The 22,829-nt window shown below is 40.1% G+C and overlaps 1 protein-coding gene across 2 annotated transcripts in view; it reads left to right on the top strand.

The window, feature by feature from the left end:
• Positions 1–22,410, top strand: part of LOC133609499 (uncharacterized) — an 80,635-nt gene extending 58,225 nt beyond the window's left edge. The window contains exons 8-43 of one of the 2 annotated variants that reach the window (XM_072913520.1): positions 332–467; positions 1,360–1,406; positions 1,610–1,786; positions 1,859–1,885; positions 1,978–2,040; positions 2,120–2,188; positions 2,249–2,302; positions 2,371–2,487; positions 2,572–2,616; positions 7,367–7,420; positions 7,481–7,516; positions 7,581–7,706; positions 7,771–7,827; positions 7,913–7,957; positions 8,043–8,105; positions 8,176–8,211; positions 8,269–8,352; positions 8,426–8,491; positions 8,602–8,664; positions 16,155–16,241; positions 16,312–16,347; positions 16,429–16,482; positions 16,625–16,681; positions 16,753–16,812; positions 16,880–16,921; positions 17,044–17,065; positions 17,354–17,422; positions 18,852–18,871; positions 18,952–19,050; positions 19,130–19,286; positions 19,377–19,444; positions 19,532–19,660; positions 20,876–20,923; positions 21,003–21,065; positions 21,133–21,446; positions 21,518–22,410. In XM_072913520.1, the coding sequence (XP_072769621.1) occupies positions 332–467; positions 1,360–1,406; positions 1,610–1,786; positions 1,859–1,885; positions 1,978–2,040; positions 2,120–2,188; positions 2,249–2,302; positions 2,371–2,487; positions 2,572–2,616; positions 7,367–7,420; positions 7,481–7,516; positions 7,581–7,706; positions 7,771–7,827; positions 7,913–7,957; positions 8,043–8,105; positions 8,176–8,211; positions 8,269–8,352; positions 8,426–8,491; positions 8,602–8,664; positions 16,155–16,241; positions 16,312–16,347; positions 16,429–16,482; positions 16,625–16,681; positions 16,753–16,812; positions 16,880–16,921; positions 17,044–17,065; positions 17,354–17,422; positions 18,852–18,871; positions 18,952–19,050; positions 19,130–19,286; positions 19,377–19,444; positions 19,532–19,660; positions 20,876–20,923; positions 21,003–21,065; positions 21,133–21,446; positions 21,518–21,719 (2,892 nt within the window). In that variant the 3' untranslated portion in view covers positions 21,720–22,410. The remainder of the gene's footprint in view (positions 1–331; positions 468–1,359; positions 1,407–1,609; positions 1,787–1,858; positions 1,886–1,977; positions 2,041–2,119; positions 2,189–2,248; positions 2,303–2,370; positions 2,488–2,571; positions 2,617–7,366; positions 7,421–7,480; positions 7,517–7,580; positions 7,707–7,770; positions 7,828–7,912; positions 7,958–8,042; positions 8,106–8,175; positions 8,212–8,268; positions 8,353–8,425; positions 8,492–8,601; positions 8,665–16,154; positions 16,242–16,311; positions 16,348–16,428; positions 16,483–16,624; positions 16,682–16,752; positions 16,813–16,879; positions 16,922–17,043; positions 17,066–17,353; positions 17,423–18,851; positions 18,872–18,951; positions 19,051–19,129; positions 19,287–19,376; positions 19,445–19,531; positions 19,661–20,875; positions 20,924–21,002; positions 21,066–21,132; positions 21,447–21,517) is intronic. The other variant, XM_061965110.1, reaches the window with a different exon arrangement.
• The last annotated feature ends 419 nt before the right edge of the window (positions 22,411–22,829 follow it).

Genomic DNA, 22,829 nt, shown 5'->3' with positions numbered 1-22,829 from the left:
CTTAAGGCAGCCAGAATTGCTGATTTTGTATTGACACCAAAAACAACAACATGTTTATTTTAATACACAATATATGACCATCAAGTTTTGTTATCTTTGTAAAGGGGGAATTTTAATGTAGGTGTGCCTAATGAAGTGGCTAACAAAGGAACACCCTCAAGACCTTGATGATATTTAGCCTGAATGGTGTTGCCATGGCAATACGGGGGCTCCATCATTGCGGCTCTTGTAGAACATGTCGGCCTTGACAGTTCCTCACAGCCCATAAGAGCATGAAAGATGTTTGCACAATGCGCATAAAAAGCTTTTATGCTTCGTCTACCTCCCTCAGGTGGACCCCGCCTACGGCAGCCCAGTCCCAGCTCCGCCCACTGAGATGCCAGGTGGTTTCAGTGATGATGATGATGACGGTGAAGAAGACGTTGAGGATGCTTCAGGGCAGGAAGTGGAGGTTGCCAGTGCTGAAGGTAAACAAACTAAAGCAGGGGTGTCAAAGTCATTTTAACTCAGGGGCCACTTGGAGGAAAATCTATTCCCAAGTGGGCCGGAATGGTAAAATCACGGCATGATAACTTAAAAATAAAGACAACTCCAGGTTGTTGACTTTGTTGTACTTTGGCCAAAAATAGAAAAAGCACATTCTGAAAATGTACAAATAACAAATAATCCTCTGGATAAAACACTTCAAGTTTGTTGAAAATTCTGAGGAAATTGGTGCAGCTTCAAAAACACAAAGAGCTTAGACTTTGTCTCAGTGTATCTACAAAGCCAGGAGATTAAATTTTAAATCACAGTCTTTCTGGGATTGAACAAAAAACACAACATGTAAACTCTTCTAGGTATAAAATACCTCATTTGTTATGTCCACATATCAATTCAGAGTTAACTCAACCAACCGTAAGAAACGGCGGTAAAAACTATTCAAAAGGGTTAAATTCACTTTTCTCGTGTTTGACAGAGACATTTTGGGGCAACAAGGGTGCCAAATGACCATGTGGTCGAAGCAGTAGACATTAAACGGCAGGTTTTAAGTTTCATGTGGGTCGAGGAGGAGGAGTCACAGTCACCCTTTACAGTGTACCTCTTGCTTGGCCCCGGTATGAATTGTTTGCTTGCCTAACAGAATTGCTATTGTGACATCCAGTGGACACATTTAAAACAGCAGTTTATTTATTAAAAAAAAAAAAAAAAAGCAATAATACTTGGCAAACTCATCATGCGGGCCGACTAAAACCTGTTCTTAGGGCCGTAGGTTCGACATCCCTTTCATATTTTTGATCGTCATTACCGATTTGAATAAAATTCCATGAACTTTTTTTGAACAATATTCTAATATTTGACATTTTTACTCTTTTACAGTGGCACCAACACATAGCACAGCGACAACATCCTCCAAACCAGACTCTGTAAGTTCAGAATATCTTTTATAGTTCAATGCATAGCAGAGATCACATGATGTGTTATTTTCATGTACTTCTGAAGGAACGTTTTCTCCTAATTTAACAAAAATATCCATCCATGAAATGTAAACAATGCCTAAAATGTCACGTCGTCCTAAAATAATAAGGGATTATTTCTCTTAAGTGAAATAATTAGTGAGTTTGTTCAGAATCTGCAGGTGTCCACAACAGGACTGGAAGGTGACAGAGGTGAACCAGGTCCACAAGGACCTGCCGGCCCTGCAGGAGAGGGTGCTGGATTAGGAGCCGAGCCTGGACCTCGTGGTCCACCGGGTCCTCAGGGACCTTCAGGCCCACCTGGAGCTGCGGGGAAAGATGGCCAGCCCGTACGTTACTCATGTCTTTTTCTATTAATTTTCTATAATAGCAATACAACCCATTGTCAAAATGTCTTTCAGGGAAGCAAAGGGGAAACTGGCGCTCTCGTAAGTAATAAACCTTGCCACTAGAGGGAGGCAGTGTGCTGTCACATCACTTGGGATAGTTTGCTCTTGATATGAGATCCTTTTGTTCTCAGGGAGCAAATGGCATTCCAGGATTTCCCGGGCTTCAAGGAGAGCCAGGACCCAAAGGAGAAAAGGTACATTTTTGTTTCCAATTCATTGCAAAAATAAATTAAATATGAAAAACACATCATGTAATTCTTGAATTGTGCTCAGGGTGATGCTGGTGTTGGAATGCCTGGTCTTCCAGGACCTCCTGGAACTCCAGGGCGCGTATCCTTCCTGGTAAGAATGTTTTTGTTTCACCTTAATAATAAATTATTGATTATTTTGTGTGATCCCCAGGATGGCTCAGGTTCAGGTTTGGAGGACTTTGATGGAGATGCAGAAATCATCCGAGTGAGCCTCTTTCACAAACATCTTTTCTTCACACATTGAGAGTTTGATCATTAACTTTGCTTTAATAGGGACACCCTGGTGCTCCCGGACCTCGAGGACCCCCTGGAACACCGTCTGAGGCTGGCATACCTGGACCACCTGGGCCTGCTGGGAAAGACGGGGAGAATGGAAAACCCGGACTTCCTGTAAGTCCAACAACTTGTATCATGTTTCTTGAGTCGTCTGGTATACAAACGAAAACTAGATGCTTGATACTATTACTTTTCCAGGACGTGTCGTTTAGCGGCTCCGGTTCTGGTTCTGGCTCTGGTCAGGTATCCTCACTGGGACCAGAAAGACACTATTTCCCCCGACCTATATATGAAAAAAGTCCATGTTCATTGATGCTTTGCACCTGCTTGCTGCACTGACTAACTGCCGTCTTAGTCCAAAAACACTAGAAGGAATATGGGAAACATGGACTCAGCAGCAAGGCTTTCTGGGGGAAATGTGTCTTTCTATTCATAAAAGGCTTAAACTAACTGAATGAATGGACAAAACCCCCCAAAAGATGTGCTTCATATATAAAGCTGCATTTAAAAAATGTATTTTATTTGATATTTTATTTAAGAATGTTAAATCTGAGGTGGTTAGCCGGACGCCTCCCTGGTTTAGGGCACGTCCGGCCGGTAGGAGGCCACAGGGAAGACCCAGGATACGTTGGGTAGGCTATGTTTTCCAGCTGGCCTGGGAACGCCTCGGGAAGTCTGGGCTTCTCTGCTTAGGCTGCTGCTCCCGCGACCCGACCTCGGATAGGCGGAAGAAGATGGATGGATGGATTGTCTGAGCTTTAATTACATTTCTTGTTCGCAATTTCTAGAAATGTAACATAAAGGACAGGGAGAATCAGCAGGAGCAAGTTGGATATTTTGTCATTTGAAGCACACTTGAGACCAGGGGTGACAAACCAATTTTTATTAAGGGCCACATCACAATTATGACTGCCCTCAGAGGGCCACATGTAACCGCAAATTTCCACGGCAATCCTCACCACCGTTCTGTTGCAGCTCTGTCGTGCAGCAAAACAGTGCAGTTTTTTACCAGATCTCGCCAATCCGCACATAATCTTGTCATAGGGGAAGTTGTATTAAAGGAAACCCCAACAGTTTATTCTGTCTTTCCAGAGAAACGGAAGCAAATAAACTCAGTCCTGCCTTGATAAATCACTGTATTTGTTGCAGCAAGTAACAAACAGTACAACAGTAACATCATCCCTGGCGTGCATGTCACACAACCGGTCCTTTGCTTTCCCAGTCTTCGTGTCAGCTGATATTTGACACAGGCCCACATATCCCCATGTTGCTGCCCTGGATATGCCTGTACATTATTCTTTAATTTTGTACCTCCAGAATCAGCATGTTCTCATCCAAGATGAAATGAAGTCCGAAAACCTTTGACAAGTGGACTTCATGTCCATTAAGACCTTTCAAAAATTTAAAATACCATCCGCCTTGAAGACAGAGTATTTTATTTTGAAAGTAAAGCAGATACTTTATATTGTGTTTGTGCATAACTTCCTGTCCAACACTAGCAGATTTTATCTCAATTTAACGGATTTGTTGCGGCGTCCGGCAAAAATCGAAGCTCGCAATGTCCCAATATGACATTGTGAGCCACATTAGAATTAATTGGCAGACGACATAAAATGACTTTGTGGGCCACTTTAAATGATGTGGCAAACAACAAAATGACGTTGTGAGCCACATTAGAATTATGTGTCAAACCACTTAAAATGACATTGGACATTGTGGGCCACATTAGAATGATGTGGCCCACATTAGAATGATGTGGCAGACCACATACAATGACATTGTGGGCCACTTAAATGATGTGGCAGACCACATACAATGACATTGTGGGCCACTTAAATGGTGTGGCGGACCACATAAAATGACATTGTGGGTCACTTTAAATGATGTGGCAAACAACAAAATGACGTTGTGGGCCACATTAGAATTATGTGTCAAACCACTTAAAATGACATTGGACATTGTGGGCCACTTTAGAATGATGTGGCGGACCACATAAAATGACATTGTGGGCCAATTTAAATGATGTGGCAGACTACAAAATGACGTTGTGGGCCACCTTAGAATTATGTGTCAAACCAAATAAAATGACATTGTGGCCCACATTAGAATGATGTGGCAGACCACATACAATGACATTGTGGGCCACTTAAATGGTGTGGCGGACCACATAAAATTACATTGTGTGCCACTTTAAATGATGTGGCAAACAACAAAATGACATTGTCAGCCACATTAGAATTATGTGGCAAACCACATAAAATGATCTTGTGGGCCACATTAGAATGTGGCAGACCACATAAAATGACATTGTAGGCCACATTAGAATGATGTGGTAGACCACATAAAATTACATTGTGGGCCACATTAGAATGATGTGGCGGACCACATAAAATGACATTGTGGGCCACATTAGAATTATGTGGCAGACCACATAAAATGCCTTTGTGGGCCACATTAGAATGACGTGGAGGTCCACATAAAATGACATTGTGGGCCACAATAAATGGAGTGACGGACCACATAAAATGACATTGTGGGCCACTTTAAAGAATGTGGCAAACAACAAAATTACATTGTGGGCCACATTAGAATGATGTGGCAGACCACATAAAATGACATTCTGGGACACTTTAAATGGTGTGGCAGACCACATAAAATGCCATTGTGCGCCACATTACAATGATGTTGTGGACCACATAAAATGACATTGTTGGCCACTTTTAATGATGTGGCAAACAACAAAATGACATTGTGGGCCATATTAGAATGACGTGGCGGACCATAAAATTATATTGTGGTCCACTTTAAATGATGTGGCAAACAACAAAATTACATTGTGGGCCACTTAAATGATGTGGCAAACTACAAAATGACATTGTGGGCCACGTTAGAATGACGTGGCGGACCACATAAAATGACATTGTGGGCCACATTAGAATGACGTTGCGGACCACATAAAATTACATTGTGGGCCACATTAGAATGACGTTGCGGGCCACATAAAATTACATTGTGGGCCACATTAGAATGCTGTGGCAACCACGCTAAATGACATTAAATGGTGTGGCGGACCACATAAAATATTGTGGGCCACATTAGAATGATGTGGGCCACATTAGAACAATGTGGCAGACCTCATAAAATGACATTGTGGGCCATGTTAGAATGATTTGGGCCACATTAGAATGACTTGGCAGACCACATAAAATGACATTGTGGGTCACATAAGAATGATGTGGCAGACCACGTAAAATGACATTGTGGGACAATTTAAATGACGTGGCGGACCCCATTAAATGACATTATGGGCTGCATTAAATGGTGTGGCAGACCACATAAAATGCAATTGTGGGCCACAATAAATGATGTGGCGGACCACATTAAATGACATTGTGGGACACATTGGAATGATTTGGCGGACCACATAAAATGACATTGTGGGTCACTTTAAATGATGTGGTGGACCACATAAAATGACATTGTGGGCCAAATTAAATGGTGTGGCAGACCACATAATATGCAATTGTGGGCCAAATTAAATGGTATGGTGCACCATATAAAATGACGTGGTGGACCGTATAACAATTATGTGTCAGACCACATAATGACATGGTGGGCCACATAAAATAATGTGGTGGGCAACATTAGAATTATGTGGCGGGCCATGATAAAATGATGTGGTCTGTGACAACCTGTCTTGTCAGCTCTCACATATTGTTATGTTTACTTGTTTTATGCATTTGTTTGGCGCTCCTAGTTTAGCTCCAATTCCTGTTTGTGTTTCCGAGTGCTTTTTCCCCTGACCTGTCGCTGACTGGCAGCCGGGGCACACCTGGTTGTGGTTGCCAATCAAATGCCTGCCTCGCCCTCTAGTCAGGGCTCCAGGGTGTAGTCAGGGCTCCAGGGTTGACTGTGTTTAGCTGCATGCTCTGTGCCAAATTAGAATGCTGTGACAGTCCACTTTAAACAAAAGTGGTGGAGCACATAAAATATTGTGGCAAGGTCCAATAAAATTACGTGTCAGGCCACATTAGAATGATATGGTGGGCCACAATAAAATAATGTAGTGGGCCACAATACAATTATGTAGTGGGCCACATAAGAATGATGTGGCAATCCACTTTAAACGAAAGTGGTGGACTACATAAAATAATGCGGTGAGGTACAATAAAAATTAATTGGTGGGCCACGTTAGAATGATGTGGCAGGCCACAATAAAATGATGTGGTGGATCATATAAAATGACGTGGCGGGCCACATTGGAAGTATGTGGCAGACCACATAAAACGACATGGTGGGCAACATTAGAGTTATGTGACGGGCCACTTTAAAATATTGTGGTCGGCCACTAAAATGATGTGACAGGCCACAATAAAATGATGTGGTGGATCATATAAAATGACGTGGCGGGCCACATTGGAAGTATGTGGCGGGCCACATTGGAAGTATGTGGCAGACCATGTAAAACGACACGGTGGGCAACATTTGAGTTATGTGACGGGCCACTTTAAAATATTGTGGTCGGCCACTAAAATGATGTGACAGTCCACGTTAACAAAAATGTGGCAAGGCACAATACTATGAAGTGACGGACATAATTAAATGACATGGCCGACCACAAAAAAATTGTGTGGCTCGCCACATTACAATTATAAGGCAGGCCACAATAAAATGATGTTCCAGACCACATAAAATAATGTGACATGCCATATTAGAGTTATGATGTGACGTTTGGCCCCCGCGGCTAGAGTTTGACACCTGTACTCTACACTTTATAACTAGATTAATAGCTACATGGAAAGCAGGTCCTTTTGTTTTTCGCACAGCTCCCTCTGCTGGATGTGGCAGGGCACTGCATGTCCTGCCCTTAATGTAAACTCGCCCGTGGTCGTAATCACGCGACAAGTCAGCTTGTGCTTAGAAGCTTCTATGACACAAATAAATGGGGAAATGCTAAAAAAGATAAAATCAAATAATTTTTTGTGACTTTCAGGGAGTGGAGGGAAACGATGGAGAGCAAGGACTTGCTGGAGAGAAAGGAGACAAGGTGAGGATTTGAAAAAATTCTAACAAATTCTACAAATGTCATTAAATTCTTGTTGAACAGGGAGAACCCGGAGTGAGCGGCGGACCAGGACTGAAGGTACAAGTTTAACATTTGACAACAGTATTCTTGTTTACAAACTTTTGTTGTATTTCTCATTCAGGGAGATCAGGGCCCTGCAGGATTCCCGGGACTTCCGGGCCCAGAGGGGACATCCGGTCCCAGAGGTCCACCAGGCCCTCCTGGACTTCCCGGACCACCTGCTAAAGGCTCTCTCTTTGAATTTGAGGTACATTTGAGATATAAAATCATTTGAATGCAAAACTGTGAGGAACAGATCAGAATGTTTTCAGGACTTGGAAGGGTTTGGATCGGGACAACCAGGAGTGCCAGGACTTCGAGGAGCCAAGGTATATAAGGACCCTTACAGTGACTTTCATTTAAATTGAGGACAAGAGCTAGGAGAACTCATGTGGTTTTGGTTACTAATTTCAGGGTGAAGAAGGTCTGCAGGGTCCTGCAGGAGAGCCAGGTCTTAAGGTAAGGGGTCAAGTTGACACAATCACAAAAACGATGCGTTTTATCATACGTGTCCATCATGAATGGGTGGTCTTGTCGTGAGCAGGGGCAGCCCGGTGCTGCAGGTCCACCAGGGCCCGCAGGACCAGAAGGAGCGAAAGGTTCAGAGGTCAGGAAACACAAATTCCTAGAAGCGCAACGCAACTTTTATCGTAATGAATACTTTGTGTTGTGTTCAGGGTCCTAAAGGAGACTTTGGTGCCCCAGGACTTAAGGTAAGAGCACCCTAAACTTATTTTAGGCAAGTGTAATACTGACATCTTGGTTTGTAGGGGGAGCCAGGACGGGATGGACTTAGCCTACCTGGCCCTGCAGGACCTCCTGGCCCTCCAGGATCTTTCATCAATCTCCAGGAGGTACCTCAGCAAAAGGCCCCAGAACGCCTTAGTCACTAGATGCTGTCACTCACTGATGCTCTTCTCTCCTCAGCTGCTACTTAACGACACAGATGGAGTCTACAATCTCTCGGGGATTCTCGAGGCTCAGGGTCTCGCAGTAAGTGTGACGTGAAAATAAAAACTGGATCAGAACACAGCTGTGTCTGACAGAAGAGGGTCCACAGCATCCAGGACAACATGTAAGGATGTTTCTTTCACTATGTGTAGGGACAACCAGGCCTTAAGGGAGACACTGGACTGCAAGGTCTTCAAGGACCATTAGGACTCAAGGTAAGGGTCTTTCCACACAAGTGTGTATGATGCAAGATTAGCAACCTAACTCGGGTTTGAGCAAGGCTTGTCTCAATCTAATATTGATATCGAATATTAGTCCGATATCAGCAACAAAAACAAGTATGGGATAATATCGGCTGCATGCAAAATGGTCCGATACAAGCAGTCCTGCAGCGTGTTTACTTTTGCAAAGTTAACATCTAAATGTCCTCCGATAAACACACAAGGTTGGTCTTTTCTTCTATTTTCGTCAACTCATTTACAAAAGGTAAACATGCTAGGCTATAGGCTACTAGGAGCTAGCAGCTACACAACAGCTAAGCACACAATAGCACACAAGCTCGACATATGTATTAAATGTCCTTAATTGAACAATATTACAGTCAAATACAGCACATTTGTCAACATAAACAAGTAAAAAAAAATATAATTGCATATCACTTACACATACAAAGTCTCCAAGGCAGAACCAGAACCAGTAACAAACGTGTCCACATTATACAACGTACTACGTCATGAGCTTAGCTTAATGAACATTGTGGCCACTCCACCTCAACTTGATGACTCTTGTCTTATTTCACTTGATCAAGCCTTTTGTAAAGTTCCACACAACAAAATGTTACAAGTATATTTGATTGCTGATGATATGATATTGCATTAATATTGGTATCAGCCAATACTCAAGGCTTCAATATCTGTTTTGTAAGGGAAGTGACAAAGTTGTATTAGGGACACCCTTAGTTTAAGCCTGATCTGCTAAGAATTGCAGTACCTGTAAACAGTACCCCATAAACACCAGATGGTGCCATAGGATGGCTTTACAATGTTAAGGATTTTTTTTTCCAACTTAAAAAGTGTGTTTTCCAAAACCTAGCCTTGGTGTTGGAATTTAGACAATGCAAAACGTGTTTTCAGGAAAATGCTGGTCTGTAGCTTTTATGCTAATGAGCTGTGTGTCTCCAAAAAGTGGCGCTGTCAAGCACTTTAACCACGTTTTACATCTAACTCTGCACTTGTCCATACATCACATTTAACAACATAGCATTAAGGAGTGGAACAGGAGGACGCTAACGTTAGCAACGCTAGTATGGCTATGTGCGCTACATGCTAACATCACACTCACATTTTAACAGTAACATTATTTAAGACTAAATAATCAAACTCACAGCTTCATGTCTGTTGCTGATTGACGCATAGTTGATTTGAGGAACATTTTCACATTGAAGGGTCACGCACTGAAAAATGAAAGCATGCGGGGGCCATTTTGATATTTTTCATTTTCAAAACCAATACAATATATAGATTTTTTTTTAACCTGAAGGGCTTTTCTCAAGTTTGGCCCCAGGGACCTTGAAGGGTCTCAGTCATGAAAAATGCTAAAAAAGAAGTCATATATTTTTATTTTAAAATATTTATTCAACGCTTAAATTTCTAGATCAACTTCCGGTCTATCAGTCGATGTAAAGTTATATATATTTTTTATGCCATATGTTCTTTTTGTCAAAACCTGTTTTTTTTATTGCAAAAACACAAAACATGCAACATTTCCCCAAAAAGTATTTCAAAGAGGAACATTTGATTTGAAGTAATTGCCCAGTAGGCACAAGACATTAAAGCAACGTTGAGCAACTCAAACCTAACGTTGAAACTACATGCTTTTTGACAACGTTTAATCAATGTCGGGTTCTGACATTGATTTTGTTGTGTACGCTTGTACTTTATATGAAATCAATAAAGCGGAGACGGTCGCTTATAGTTGTTCGTCTTTATTTGGTAACTTCCGCCATGCCGCACATCCCACGCATGCGCGCAGGCATCGCTCACTGCCCATACATTACATCTCCCCCTTTTAACTGTTTGTCCCACATAAATCATATAAACAGTGGTATGCATTAGGTAAACTTGTTTTAAACCAGAAACTCTCTCTGACTGAATCAATTAACATATATCATCATTCACATTTCACATATTCTTTACTTTTCTTTTTTTTTTGTATACCAGTAACACATGTAAACAACCTAACTGAGAGGTAGGGTCGACTACCTATTCCTCTCTGTTGTGGTATGGAGGTTTATTCATTTTATACTCACAACTCTAGCTACAAATTCAGTCTTTTGACAGGCCGTACTGCTCTTCCAACTTGGGTAAGGACCGGTGAATCTGGGCCCCTGACAGTTGGCGATGGAACCTCTCTCAGATGTGATCGGTTCCTCCTGATGTAGCCTGTTGGAGTTTGGATCCCGTAGGATGGTGGTGTCCCTCCCGAACGAGAGACAACACCTTGGTGTGGCCTGGCTGCAGAGGTGGCGTCTCACGTGCTCTGTGGTATAGGTTATATCCCTCGGCCTGCTGTATTTTGAGTGCTCTGTCTTTTGCCTCAAATGCTTCCAAATCGCTTCCAAATGGTCGCGCTGGTGTGAGAGTGCTCGGGCACTCAAAGAGCGGTGTCTAAATCTTGCGCCTAATTTAAGAGCTGTGCTGACGATACCCCATGAGCAAGGGGCGTTGCTTTGTGCGCCATCAGTGCTTTGAAGGGATCTTCGCTTCTCTGTAGCAGTGACTTGACGGTTTTGACGGCCCGCTCGGCTTTCCCATTGCTCTGGGGATACCGCGGACTACTAGTGACATGTTGAAAGTTGTAGTCTTGTGCAAAGTCAGCGAACTATGCGGTTGAAAATTGAGGGTCGTTATCAGTGATGGAGTTTGTCTGGCACCCCGTGACGGCTGAAAATGGATTTCATTCTCAACACCACAGCTGATGATGTCGTTCTTGGGAGACTAGCAACCTTGATGTATCTTGAATAGTAATCAATAACAAATAAAAACTGTCCCTTCTTTCATTCAAAGAGATCAGCATCTAGGTGTTACTTTTGCACAGCTTTCACACTGGCTTACCTTCTCTTTGATCTGCTGAGAAAAGCATTGGCCACCACACTGCGTCATGAGCCCTGGCAAAACATTTTACCATTCCTTGATGACCTTGATGGAGTATGTCTAGGATGATAATTGCAGCAATTTCTCTGGTGAAGCTGGGAGGTTCTGCACCACCTCATTGACCTAAGCTCTGACCTCATTCTGGAGTGTGCTGTCCTGGTCTGTTGTTGTTTTTTGGAGTGGTGCTCCACACAGAGCATCTGCTGTAATCAGATTTTTCCCCAACTATTGTGTATGAGAAACGTAGGAGCCTCAGTCTGAATCGCAACACACGAGGTGGAATATCGTCTAGTGCCCTTGAGCTTAGGAGGCTGATCAGTGGTTTATGGTCAATGCGGATTTCAAAGTGTAGGCCCAGAAGGTAAGTCTGAAGTCGTTCATATGCCCATGTGACAGCCAGGGCTTCCTTCTCGATTTGAGCATATCTACGCTCAGTATCAGGCATTATGCGGGAGATGAAGGCAACTGGCTTCCAGTCGCCAGAGGGTAGATGTTGTGACAAGACTCATCGTAATCCATAAGAAGACACGTCTACTGACACTCTGGTTGTTTATTCCGTACAGTACTATGCTAGTACTGTCGACAAACTGAGTTCCATCCTTACTCTCTCAAAGGCATTTTGCTGTGCTACACCCCATGTCCACATATTGTCAGCTTGAAGGAGTCCTCTGATTGGTCCCATGAACTCTGCAATTCTTGGAGAGAATTTCCCCGCGTAATTCACCATTCCCATGAATCTCTTCACTCCTGTGACATCACTGGGGGGTGGCGTCTCTTTGATTGCCCTCTTGTCAGGGTCAAGTTGAATCCCATTTGCGCTGACTATGTGCCCAAGGTACTTGACCTGGCTCACTGCAAACTGACACTTTTCGTTAAGAGTCAGGCCACATTTTTCCAGCCGCTGCAGCACCTTGTGTAACCGTTGGTCATGTTCTTTCATTGTGGCCCCAAATACAAGTATGTCGTCAGCATGACAGACAGTGCACTCAAGGCCGTCAAGTATCTGCGTCAACCTCTTCTGAAAGTGCTCGGGAGCTGAAGATATCCCAAAGGGAAGTCGATTGAAGCAGTAGCGGCCGAATGGAGTGATGAAGTTGGTGAGGGGGGCGGATTCTGCATTGAGTTGAATTTGCCAAAAACCTGCAGTGGCATTTAGCTTTGTAAAAATTGTAGCTCCTGTTAGTTTTGCGAGTGTCTCATCGACAGCTGGAAGGATGTGTCCTTCCCTACAAACATTTTCATTTAGACGAGTCAGGTCTACACAGATACAAATGTTTTCATTGGGTTTGGGTACCACGACCATTCTTGAGCACCATTCAGTTGCCTCTTGAATGGGTGAAATAGCCCCCATTTGTTCCATCCTGTTTAACTCGTCTCACACTTTACCCATTAATGGCATTGGCACCCTGCGTGGTATAGCCAAAGTGAAGGACATGTCATTTTCTTTTAGCTTAATTTTGTAATCCCCCTCTAGCTTGCCCAACCCTGTGAAGACATTGGGGGTACTGTGTTGTGTAGTTTGTCTCTACTGTGTTGATGGCTTTGATTTGGGAGAGCAACTGGCAGTTCTGGATTGCAGGTAAGCCCAGCAGTGGAGTTACAAGACCTGGCACTACATACACTTGCTGTTTCACACTTCTCGCCTTGTGAGTCATCTCTGCTGTGAAGAATCCCTTTACCACTAGTGGAACATAACTTGGCCCGCACAGCCTTTTGGTTGCAGGTGACAACTCTCCGTGTAGTTTTTGAGAGTACATGCTGACTGGGACAGCAGTGACGGCAGCTCCTGTATCGAGCTTAAATGAGACTGGTTGCCCATTGACAGAAATGTACTTTTGCCAACATGGGCTTGTATTTGAGGAATTTAATGAGCCCAGGAACAATATTATCTACACTGTCAACAAGTTTGTTTTGTTGAATTTCCTCCACCCTTAGCTTAGATTTACAAACTGCGGCATTTGAAATTTATTGCATCCATGTTTGCTTCACTGTTTTCAGTGCCCGTTTGTCTCGGAGAGGGCTGCTGTCTTTTCAGGTCCTCGCTTTGTCGATTTTTTGTCATTGCTTTGCTGACAGTTAGCTCAGAGTCTAGCTGTAGCTTCTCGGAGAGACCGTGATCCCTAATGCCCACTACCAGGTGACCTCGTACCATCTCGTCTTTGAGTACTCCATACTGACATTGCTCGGCAAGCTTGTGCACCGCTGTAATAAACGATTCAACTGTTTCTCCTGCCTTCTGACAGCGTTTGTTGAACTTAGCTCGCTCATATATCATATTGTGCTTGCATATGAAAAGTCCCTCAAAAGCTTCTTTTACCTTAGAGTAAATTTTTCTGTCCTCCTCTGATAAAGCTAGCATGTTCAGCACATCGTCTGCCATATCTCCCATGGTATAGACAAGCGAGTTAACTTGGCATTCTTGACTTTTAAGATTGAGTCCGGCAGCAATCCGGAACCTTTCGCAACGTCGAATCCAATTAGGCCAGTTTGCAAAGTCCTCAAAATCGAACTAGTCCGGTAGATTTATCCAAAACAAGGAATCCATGTTTGTTATCTTCGCGCTCTTTCACTTGACATGTCCTGTTGGTTCATTCTTAAACTTTGCTCAAACCTTCAACAAAATCTCCATTTGATTGTCTGCAGCGTGTGTATGCATCCCAGAGAAAAGGTCGGCAAATTCTGACACCATGTTGTGTACGCTTGTACTTTATATGAAATCAATAAAGCGGGGACGGTCGCTTGTAGTTTGTCTTTATTTGGTAACTTCCGCCCTGCCCCACATCCCGCGCATTCACGCAGGCATCGCTCACCGCCCATACATTACAGATTTGACCATTGAAATTTTGGTCATTTTCTAACCAACAACGTAAATCCAACGTTAGACACCAAAATTGTCTCAGTTTACAAATACAGGTATTTTGCAACGTTGTTTCGAAGTCAGTTTTAAAGGACAATAATAACAATAATTCATAACAACATTGATTTTAATAAGTTATTCTTTTTTTTTTTTTTAGCAATGACAGTTTTTTTAAATAAATCACATTAAAATTTTTGGGGCCCAACTCATAAAGATGTTAAAATAAGTCATGCAATTTTTTTTAATTTTTTTTTTAACTTTCAACGCTTAAGTCTCTAGATTCACTTCAGATCTATCTTTCAATTTTAAGTTTTTTTGAAAATATTTTTTCATGTTTTTGTTTATGCCATTTTGTCGTAGGAAACATCGTTTTTCATATGGCAAACACACAAAATAGGCAATATTTTCACCCAAAAAATATTTCAAAGTGGAATTTATGAGCCTTGAATAGGTCAATAATTCATAACAACATTCATCAATCAATCAGTCAAAGATTATTTGAATAGCCCCTCATCGCAGGTGCCTTAAAGCAGTGGTTCTCAACCTTTTTTCAGTGATGTACCCCCTGTGAACATTTTTTTAATTCAAGTACCCCCTAATCAGAGCAAAGCATTTTTGATTGGAAAAAAAGAGATAAAGAAGTAAAATACAGCACTATGTCATCAGTTTCTGATTTATTAAATTGTATAACAGTGCAAAATACTATTTGGGAAAAAAAGATATAAAAATAACTAAAAACTTGTTGAAAAATAAACAAGTGATTCAATTATAAATATGTCCACAAAAAATCTAGCTGTCAACACTGAATATTGCATTGTTGCATTGTAATGAATGGAATAGCCTACTTGATTTGATGTTCAGTTTATGAACTTACATTCATATTTTCTTGAAGTATTATTCAATAAATATATTTATAAAGGATTTTTGAATTGTTGCTATTTTTAGAATATTTAAAAAAAAAAATCTCACATACCCCTTGGCATACCTTCAAGTACCCCCAGGGGTACGCGTACCCCCATTTGAGAACCACTGCCTTAAAGGGCTACACAAACCACAATGACATCACTGATCTAAACACTCATCCTGGGTGGAATGGATGCCAAGTGGGTACAGTTGTTGCAAATAATCCATGATAATGTGAGAGTCCAGTCCATTGGGGGCAAGCAGAAGCTTGTAGGAGGTCTCCATCCAGGTTGTAGAGTAGTGGTCCACACTGGGTCATGACTTGGAACAGCTAGCACAGCACTGGTATCTCTTCAGGGATTATCCGTGGCCTTCTCCTTGCAGGAGAGCAGGGCAACAAGAGAAGTGGCAGGTCAACTGGTCTAAAATGGAGTATTTAAAAGCTATAGTATATACATGGCTTTTAACATTGATTTAGATTTATTAATATTTTTCTGACATTGCAACTTTTTCTGGTTACATTTAACCTGTTTGCGCTTTTATTCCACTTTTTTTTAATAGTATTTTTAGAATGTGCTGTACACCTTTAAAAAATTACCTGCAGTCTGCAAATGCCCCCCCCCCCCGGGGCCAAATTTTGGACACCTTTGTGTTAGCCAATCGTTAAAAAGCCTTTTTGCATAAAAGACCATCTTTAAAGAATAAGTGATTAAATCTGCTTAATGACGAGCACAATTTTTCCATCTCTATTCACGTATTCAAGCACCCGCTGTTTACATTCATGTATGCACAGGGCGAAAAGGGCGAGCCGGGAATTATCATCGATGAGAATGGATCCACGTCAAGCCTGTCTGATCTCTTGGGACATAAAGGGGACAAGGTTAGTTCTGTCGGGAAAAGAGCGTACACGTCAAAATGCCCCACTAATGAAAATTAATGTGCTTTTGCAGGGTGATGAAGGTGCAAGTGGGCCTGCTGGGACACCAGTAAGTCGAATAACAACGTGTTGTTTCCCAGTCACGATGCATTCAAGGACTGCAGTAATTGACTAATGCCTTCCATACCAGGGACCAATGGGAATGCCTGGTCCAAAGGGAGAATTTGGCTTCCCAGGAAGACCTGTGAGTACTTTTAATTTGATTAAATGTGACACAGTGCACACTTAGAACACGATCTTCGGCTAATTAAGCGTGTGTGAGGCTTCGTTTAATTTGATGCATTCAGGAACCTACTGTGTTGTTCATGTATGTTGTGATTGTGTAGGGACGTGTGGGAGTGTCGGGATCAAAAGGAGAGAAAGGAGACTCAGCCGGCCAGCCTGTGAGTGACACTGCATCATGTGCCAAACCCTTCAAAAAACAATATCATAATTTATTATCATAATCCCACAGGGATTTCCAGGCCCTCCTGGACCACCGGGTCGTCCCGGGATATTCCGATACCCCCAAGGAGTAAGAAACCACTTGTAAATGCTGAAGAAATGAGTGAGTCGTCAATAACCGTGCTCTCTCCATGCAGACGGTGTTCCCCATCCCTCCTCGGCCCTTCTGCAAATTGCCTGTAAGACTCAAACAATTGCTCTGTTATTACAGCTTTCTTCAATCTAGCAATGTTCTCCCTGATAATAAGCACACAATTTCTTCTGGAAACACATTCCTGACTGTTGTGCGTTGATGTTTCAGCTCAATGGAACCATGACCATCGGTAAGTTAACATGCATGTTTTTACTACTTCGAGATCAGGGCTAAGTAACTGTTTTGAGCTATAAATGTGTCTATAACAATATGCATCATAACTAGGTATCAAATATCACTATCAAGTACTATTATCACTGGAGGACGAGGCTAAACATGTTACACACATGGATGATTGGATCAGAATCGGCAGCAGGAAACCCTGATTTGAACATCCATAATTGCAACACATGTCTATACTCACTCAAGGTGTATTGTTTAAAATGTTTCATAAAAAATGTGTTTCTCTGTCGCCAAGGCAACTGTAAAGACGGACAGAAAGGAGAAAAGGGAGAGCGAGGCCTTCCCGGTGTCCCAGCGCCACCTCGTGAGTCAAAACCTTGGAAATGTAAAAACAATGCTAACCCTGCCTAATATGAAAATTAATTATACATAAAAGTACAATCTCGTAAGAGCGAAGTAATACAAGAGCTTCTTTATTAGGGATGTGAATTTTATTTAGCTTTTTATTATTTTAATTTTTAATTAATTACATTTATTCAATGAAAAATAGTATTATTTTGTACTTTGCTTGTAATTTTTGGGTGTTTTATTATTATATTATTATTGTGGTTTTACAAAAATAAGCAAAATAACCAATCTTTTTTTTTGTTTTAACCAACTAACTAAAATGTTTTCTTTTTTTCTTTTACTTACATATTTTTGGTGTATTATTATGATCATTATTATTATTTTGTTGTTGTCTTTGTGGTTGTACAAAAATAAGCAAAGTAAGCAATGTTTTTGATTTTGATTATAATTATAATTATTAACTAACTATTAACCAACTAATTAAAAATGTTTTATTTGTTTAATTTGATTTTATATTTTTGGTACTCATTTTATTATTATTATTATTATTATTAATCAAACAATATTGTTACCTAACCAACTATCCAACAATCTTTAAATTTTCAAATTTTTTGGGTGTATCACTATTAATATTATTACTATTAAATTATTAACTAACTTTGTATTTTTTTTTAATTAGCTTTTATTTTTTTGGTGTATCACTCCTATTGTTATTATCCATCCATCCATCCATTTTCTACCACTTGTCCCGTTTGGGGCGCGGGTACACCCTGGACAAGTCGCCACCTCATCGCAGTGCCATCACAGATAGACGTTATTATTATAATAATAATAATAATTATTATTATTATTGTTGTTGTTGTTGTGACTGTACGAAACGAAGCAAAATAAGCATTGTATTTTATTTTTAGTTTGATTATTATTTTAATTTTAATTACATTTAATTAACTAATTTAAAATGTTTTATCCTTTTATTTGCTTTTGTATTTTTGGTGCATTATTATTATTACTAATATTATTATTTATGTTGTTGTGGTTGTACAGAAATAAGCAAAGTAAGCAGTGTATTTTATTTTTTGTTTTGATTATTATTCTAATAATTAAGTAACTACATTAAAAACTACATTAAATAACTATTAACTAACTAACTAATAAAGTATTACTTTGTAATTTGCTTTCTTATTTTTGGTTTATTGTTGTTATTATTATTATTGTGGTCTTACAAAAATAAAAATACAAAAATAGTACGCTAGCGTTATTATCTATACATTGTTTTAGACAACACTACGGAGATGTACCCAATGAAGTGTCCAGTGGTGTATATGCTTTATTATCACAATTTTTGCTATTATTATTGTTATTTTTATTATTACTAGTAGTAGTAGTAGTAGGAGAGGTAGTAGTATCAATATTGTATTACTAATTATATTTTTTCTCCAAATTAGAGTTTATGAGAGGAGGCTGGGTAAGTTCCAAATAAAAGTTTCAGTCCAATTTAATTTTGGTTTTAAAAGCCAAAAAAATAATGAGTGTCTGTGACATCAGGGAATGAAGGGCGACCGAGGCATCAAAGGAGAAAATGGCCAGAAGGGGGATACAGGGTCACCCGGGCAACCAGGCAGCCCTGGGAGACAAGGACTGGTGGTGGGTTACGTTTCCATGGCGACACAGCTCACATTTAATTGACCCCAACCAAGCCATGACATATCCTGACATTTTTCAGGGACCCAAAGGAGACTCCATGGTCGGCCCTCCAGGCCCGCCCGGTGCATCTGGCGCCACAGGCTACGGACAAACGGGACCACCTGGACCTCCGGGACCACCAGGCCCTCCAGGAGGTCATGGAGGGTACAGCTCAGGTGCAGGCTCAGGTGGAAACGGTGTGTCACTCGATTTCTTATTTTACATCCAATACTAATATAAATAATAAGTGTAATGTTCAATAACGTCATTGTTTTGTGTTGTGACAGCTTTGACTTACACCGGACCCCCTGGACCGCCTGGACCTCCCGGCCCACGCGGAGGAGGCTTTGCTGCTGTACGTCTAATTATCTCAACACATCTCTTCTCCTGCCGAAGACTACATTATTTACAGTACCTGTTTTGTTAATAATTACATAAATAGGCGAAAACCTTTGCCACCGTGGAGGCGATGATGCAACAGACGGTCAGAGACGCAGAGGGGACCCTGGTCTTAGTCACAGGGACAGGAAGTCTCTTCCTCAAGGTCTCACAGGGATGGAAGGAGATACAGGTGCCAAAATATAGAATATAATTAATAGTGAATGTTGGGCAAATATAATAAAACATATACATTTAGAAATGAAAACAGATAAAATGTTGTCTATTAAGATTTGGAAAAAACTTATTAAACACTATTGTAAAATATTTAATCTTAAATACCTGCACATTAAAACACGATATGCATTCGAAATATTGCATGTGATTAAAAAATTCATACATATAAAATGTATGTATTTATAACTAAATAAAAAATATGTATTTAGTTATAAATACATACATTTTATATGTATGAATTTTTTAATCACATGCAATATTTCAAATGCATATCGTGTATAAACAAAATATGTATTTAATTATTATTTCAATATTAATTTATAAATAAATTAAAACACAATGTGCATTTTCTGTAAATATTGCATGTGATTTAAAAAATTGCATGAATATAAAATGTAAGTATAGTAAATAAAATAGCATGTATTTAATTATTATTTAAAATATGTATTTATAAATAAATTAAATTACAGCATTCTAAATATTGCATGTGATTAAAATAAAAATGCATAAATATAAGATGTATTTGTAAGTAAATAAAAAATAGTATGTATTTCATTAATATTTAAATGTTTGTTTTAAAATACATTAAAGACATTATGTATTTTAAATAATGCAACTGATTAAAACAAAACATAAATATAAAATGTATGTATTTATAAGTAAAACATTTTTTTATGTATTTAGTTATTATTCAAATATGTATTTATAAGTATATTAAAACAGTACGTATTTTAATTATTGAATTTGATTAAAATAAAAATTCATAGATAAAAAAGTATGTATTTATAAGTAAATAAAAAGAGTATTGGTAATATTAGTATTAGTTTAAAAAAAATTCAAACACACAATATGTTAAATATTGTCTGTAATTAAAATAAATTCATGATTTTTTCCAATGAACAAAATGAAACAATATGTAGACAAGTAAACAAATCAATAAAAAACAACAAATACATAAAATAACCTACAACCTAAAAACATATGTTTATTATAATAGTAAATATGATTTTGATAAACATAAAAATAAGCATTTAATATAAAATAAAGAAATGTATTTTAAAATATAATTTTTGAATCAGTTCTAAGACATTGAACAGATACTGCATGCCTAAAAGTCACTTTTGTTTAGTATTATTATTACATTTTTGTTGTATTGACTTTCTCTCTCCAGCTTGGCAGTCTGCTCCAGCACTCCAACAACGTCATAACACAACCTGAGGTACTTCTTCCCCAATAGTCAAATAATATTTATTATGAATCATCAAAGTATTGCCATGACCTCTTTGCTGTGTTTGTAGCCTCGGACTGCACAGCTGATCAAAGCTGACAGAATCAAGCGAGTGCCCTCGATTAAAGACCGAGTAAGTGATGACGAGGCTTTGTGTTGTTTCCACGGTTCCCGCTCGAACTTGTCTCCTCTGGCCGCAGCTCAACCTGGTGGCCCTCAACCAGCCGCACTCGGGCGACATGATGGGCCTGGACAACGCCGACCAGCTGTGCTACCAGCAGGCCAGAGCCATGGGCCTGCCCAACAACTACAGAGCCTTCATCTCCTCCAGCAGGCAGGACCTGGTCCACGTGGTCCACCCCGTCTTCAGGGAGACTCTGCCCGTGACCAACCTCAGGGGGGACGTGCTCTTCGGGAACTGGAGGTCCATCTTTAACGGCGAAGGGGGCGCCATCAACGCCAGGATACCAATTTATTCCTTTGATGGACGGGACGTTCTCGCGGACCCCTTTTGGTCGGTAAACCTTGTTTAGTTTTTTCTGATGAATAAAAGTCATGCAAGCGGTCCTTTTTCTCCCGTGACAGGCCTCGGAAGAGCGTCTGGCACGGCTCCACCAGCAGGGGGCTGCGCGTGGTGGACAAGCACTGCGAAACGTGGCGGGCCGACCACATGTCCGTCACGGGCCAGTCCTCCAGCCTGACCTCGGGTCTGCTCCTGGGCCAGGACACGCGGAGCTGCTCCAACGAGTACATCGTCCTGTGCGTGGAGACACACAAGAACCCTTAGCGACGCCACGCCGTCACAGACTGTGCTGTAGTCGAAGGTGCTAAAACCGCGCCGTCCCGTTTGTGCCTTGACACATCGTCCCTTCGGCACATAAAATGAAGCATTGATGGAGGGCCATTTTTCACTTAGTTGTAGGCAATGATTCCATAAAAATGTGCTAGATGTTAGCCTAATCTATGCAGCCAAGAGACCAAATTGACACATTCCCATAAAATTGTCCACCATGAAGATGAAGAAGTCCTCCACTAGCAGGGAACTTGAGGCTTTTTTTTTTGTTATGTTTACAGGTTGTCATGGAGATTTCTTTCAAAACAGTATTTAACTTTGAAATGGTCACAGTTTGTTTCCACTATTTCCATTCTTTCTGCCCCTCCAGTGACCACCAAATTGAAATGCACTGTACTTCAATCTTTGTTTTCAGCTCAATAGGCTATCTAATTTAAATCCAGTGAATTATTTATACCGTCACTGCACATAAACATGAAATCAGAAGATCTAAGAATGTAATTTATTATTTGTCTCATGTTGTGTCTCTTTATTATTTTGTACTTTGTTTTTGTTTTTTTGCAACTAGTAGAATACATGAATGGAGATGAGTTCACATGCATTGATGCTGGACTTTTTGCATTTTATCTCGCTACATTATTTCGTGCTGAAAAATAAAATGTTGAAAAATTCCTAAAGGGAAAAGTGTGAGACCATTTTGTTGGTGCTTTGTTCAATAAAGTTTTCTCATTTCATAATAAAAGTATTTTTTTTTATTATTGGTACAAAAATAACTACAAAGACTAAACACTACTACGAGATAAAATAAAAATGCATAGATAAAACATTTACGTATGTATACGTAAATAAAAATAGTATGTATTTATTTATTGAACATTTATTTATAAAAAAATAAACACGGTATTTATTTTAAAATATTGTGTTAGTAACATAAATTCATGATTTTAGTTTTTAAATTGAAACCCAAAATGTAGTGACAAAAACAAATTAAATGACAGCTAATAGCTAAATAAATTACAAATCTAAAAATAAATGTTTATTATGATAGTAAATATGATTTTTGAAACACATGAACATAACGACACTTCTACCAACTTCCGGCAC

This window comes from Nerophis lumbriciformis, linkage group LG07 (assembly GCF_033978685.3).
Source record: "Nerophis lumbriciformis linkage group LG07, RoL_Nlum_v2.1, whole genome shotgun sequence".
Classification (NCBI taxonomy): domain Eukaryota; kingdom Metazoa; phylum Chordata; class Actinopteri; order Syngnathiformes; family Syngnathidae; genus Nerophis; species Nerophis lumbriciformis.
The sequence above is the reverse complement of the archived record's forward strand: the minus strand, read 5'-3'. Positions and strand labels throughout refer to the sequence as shown.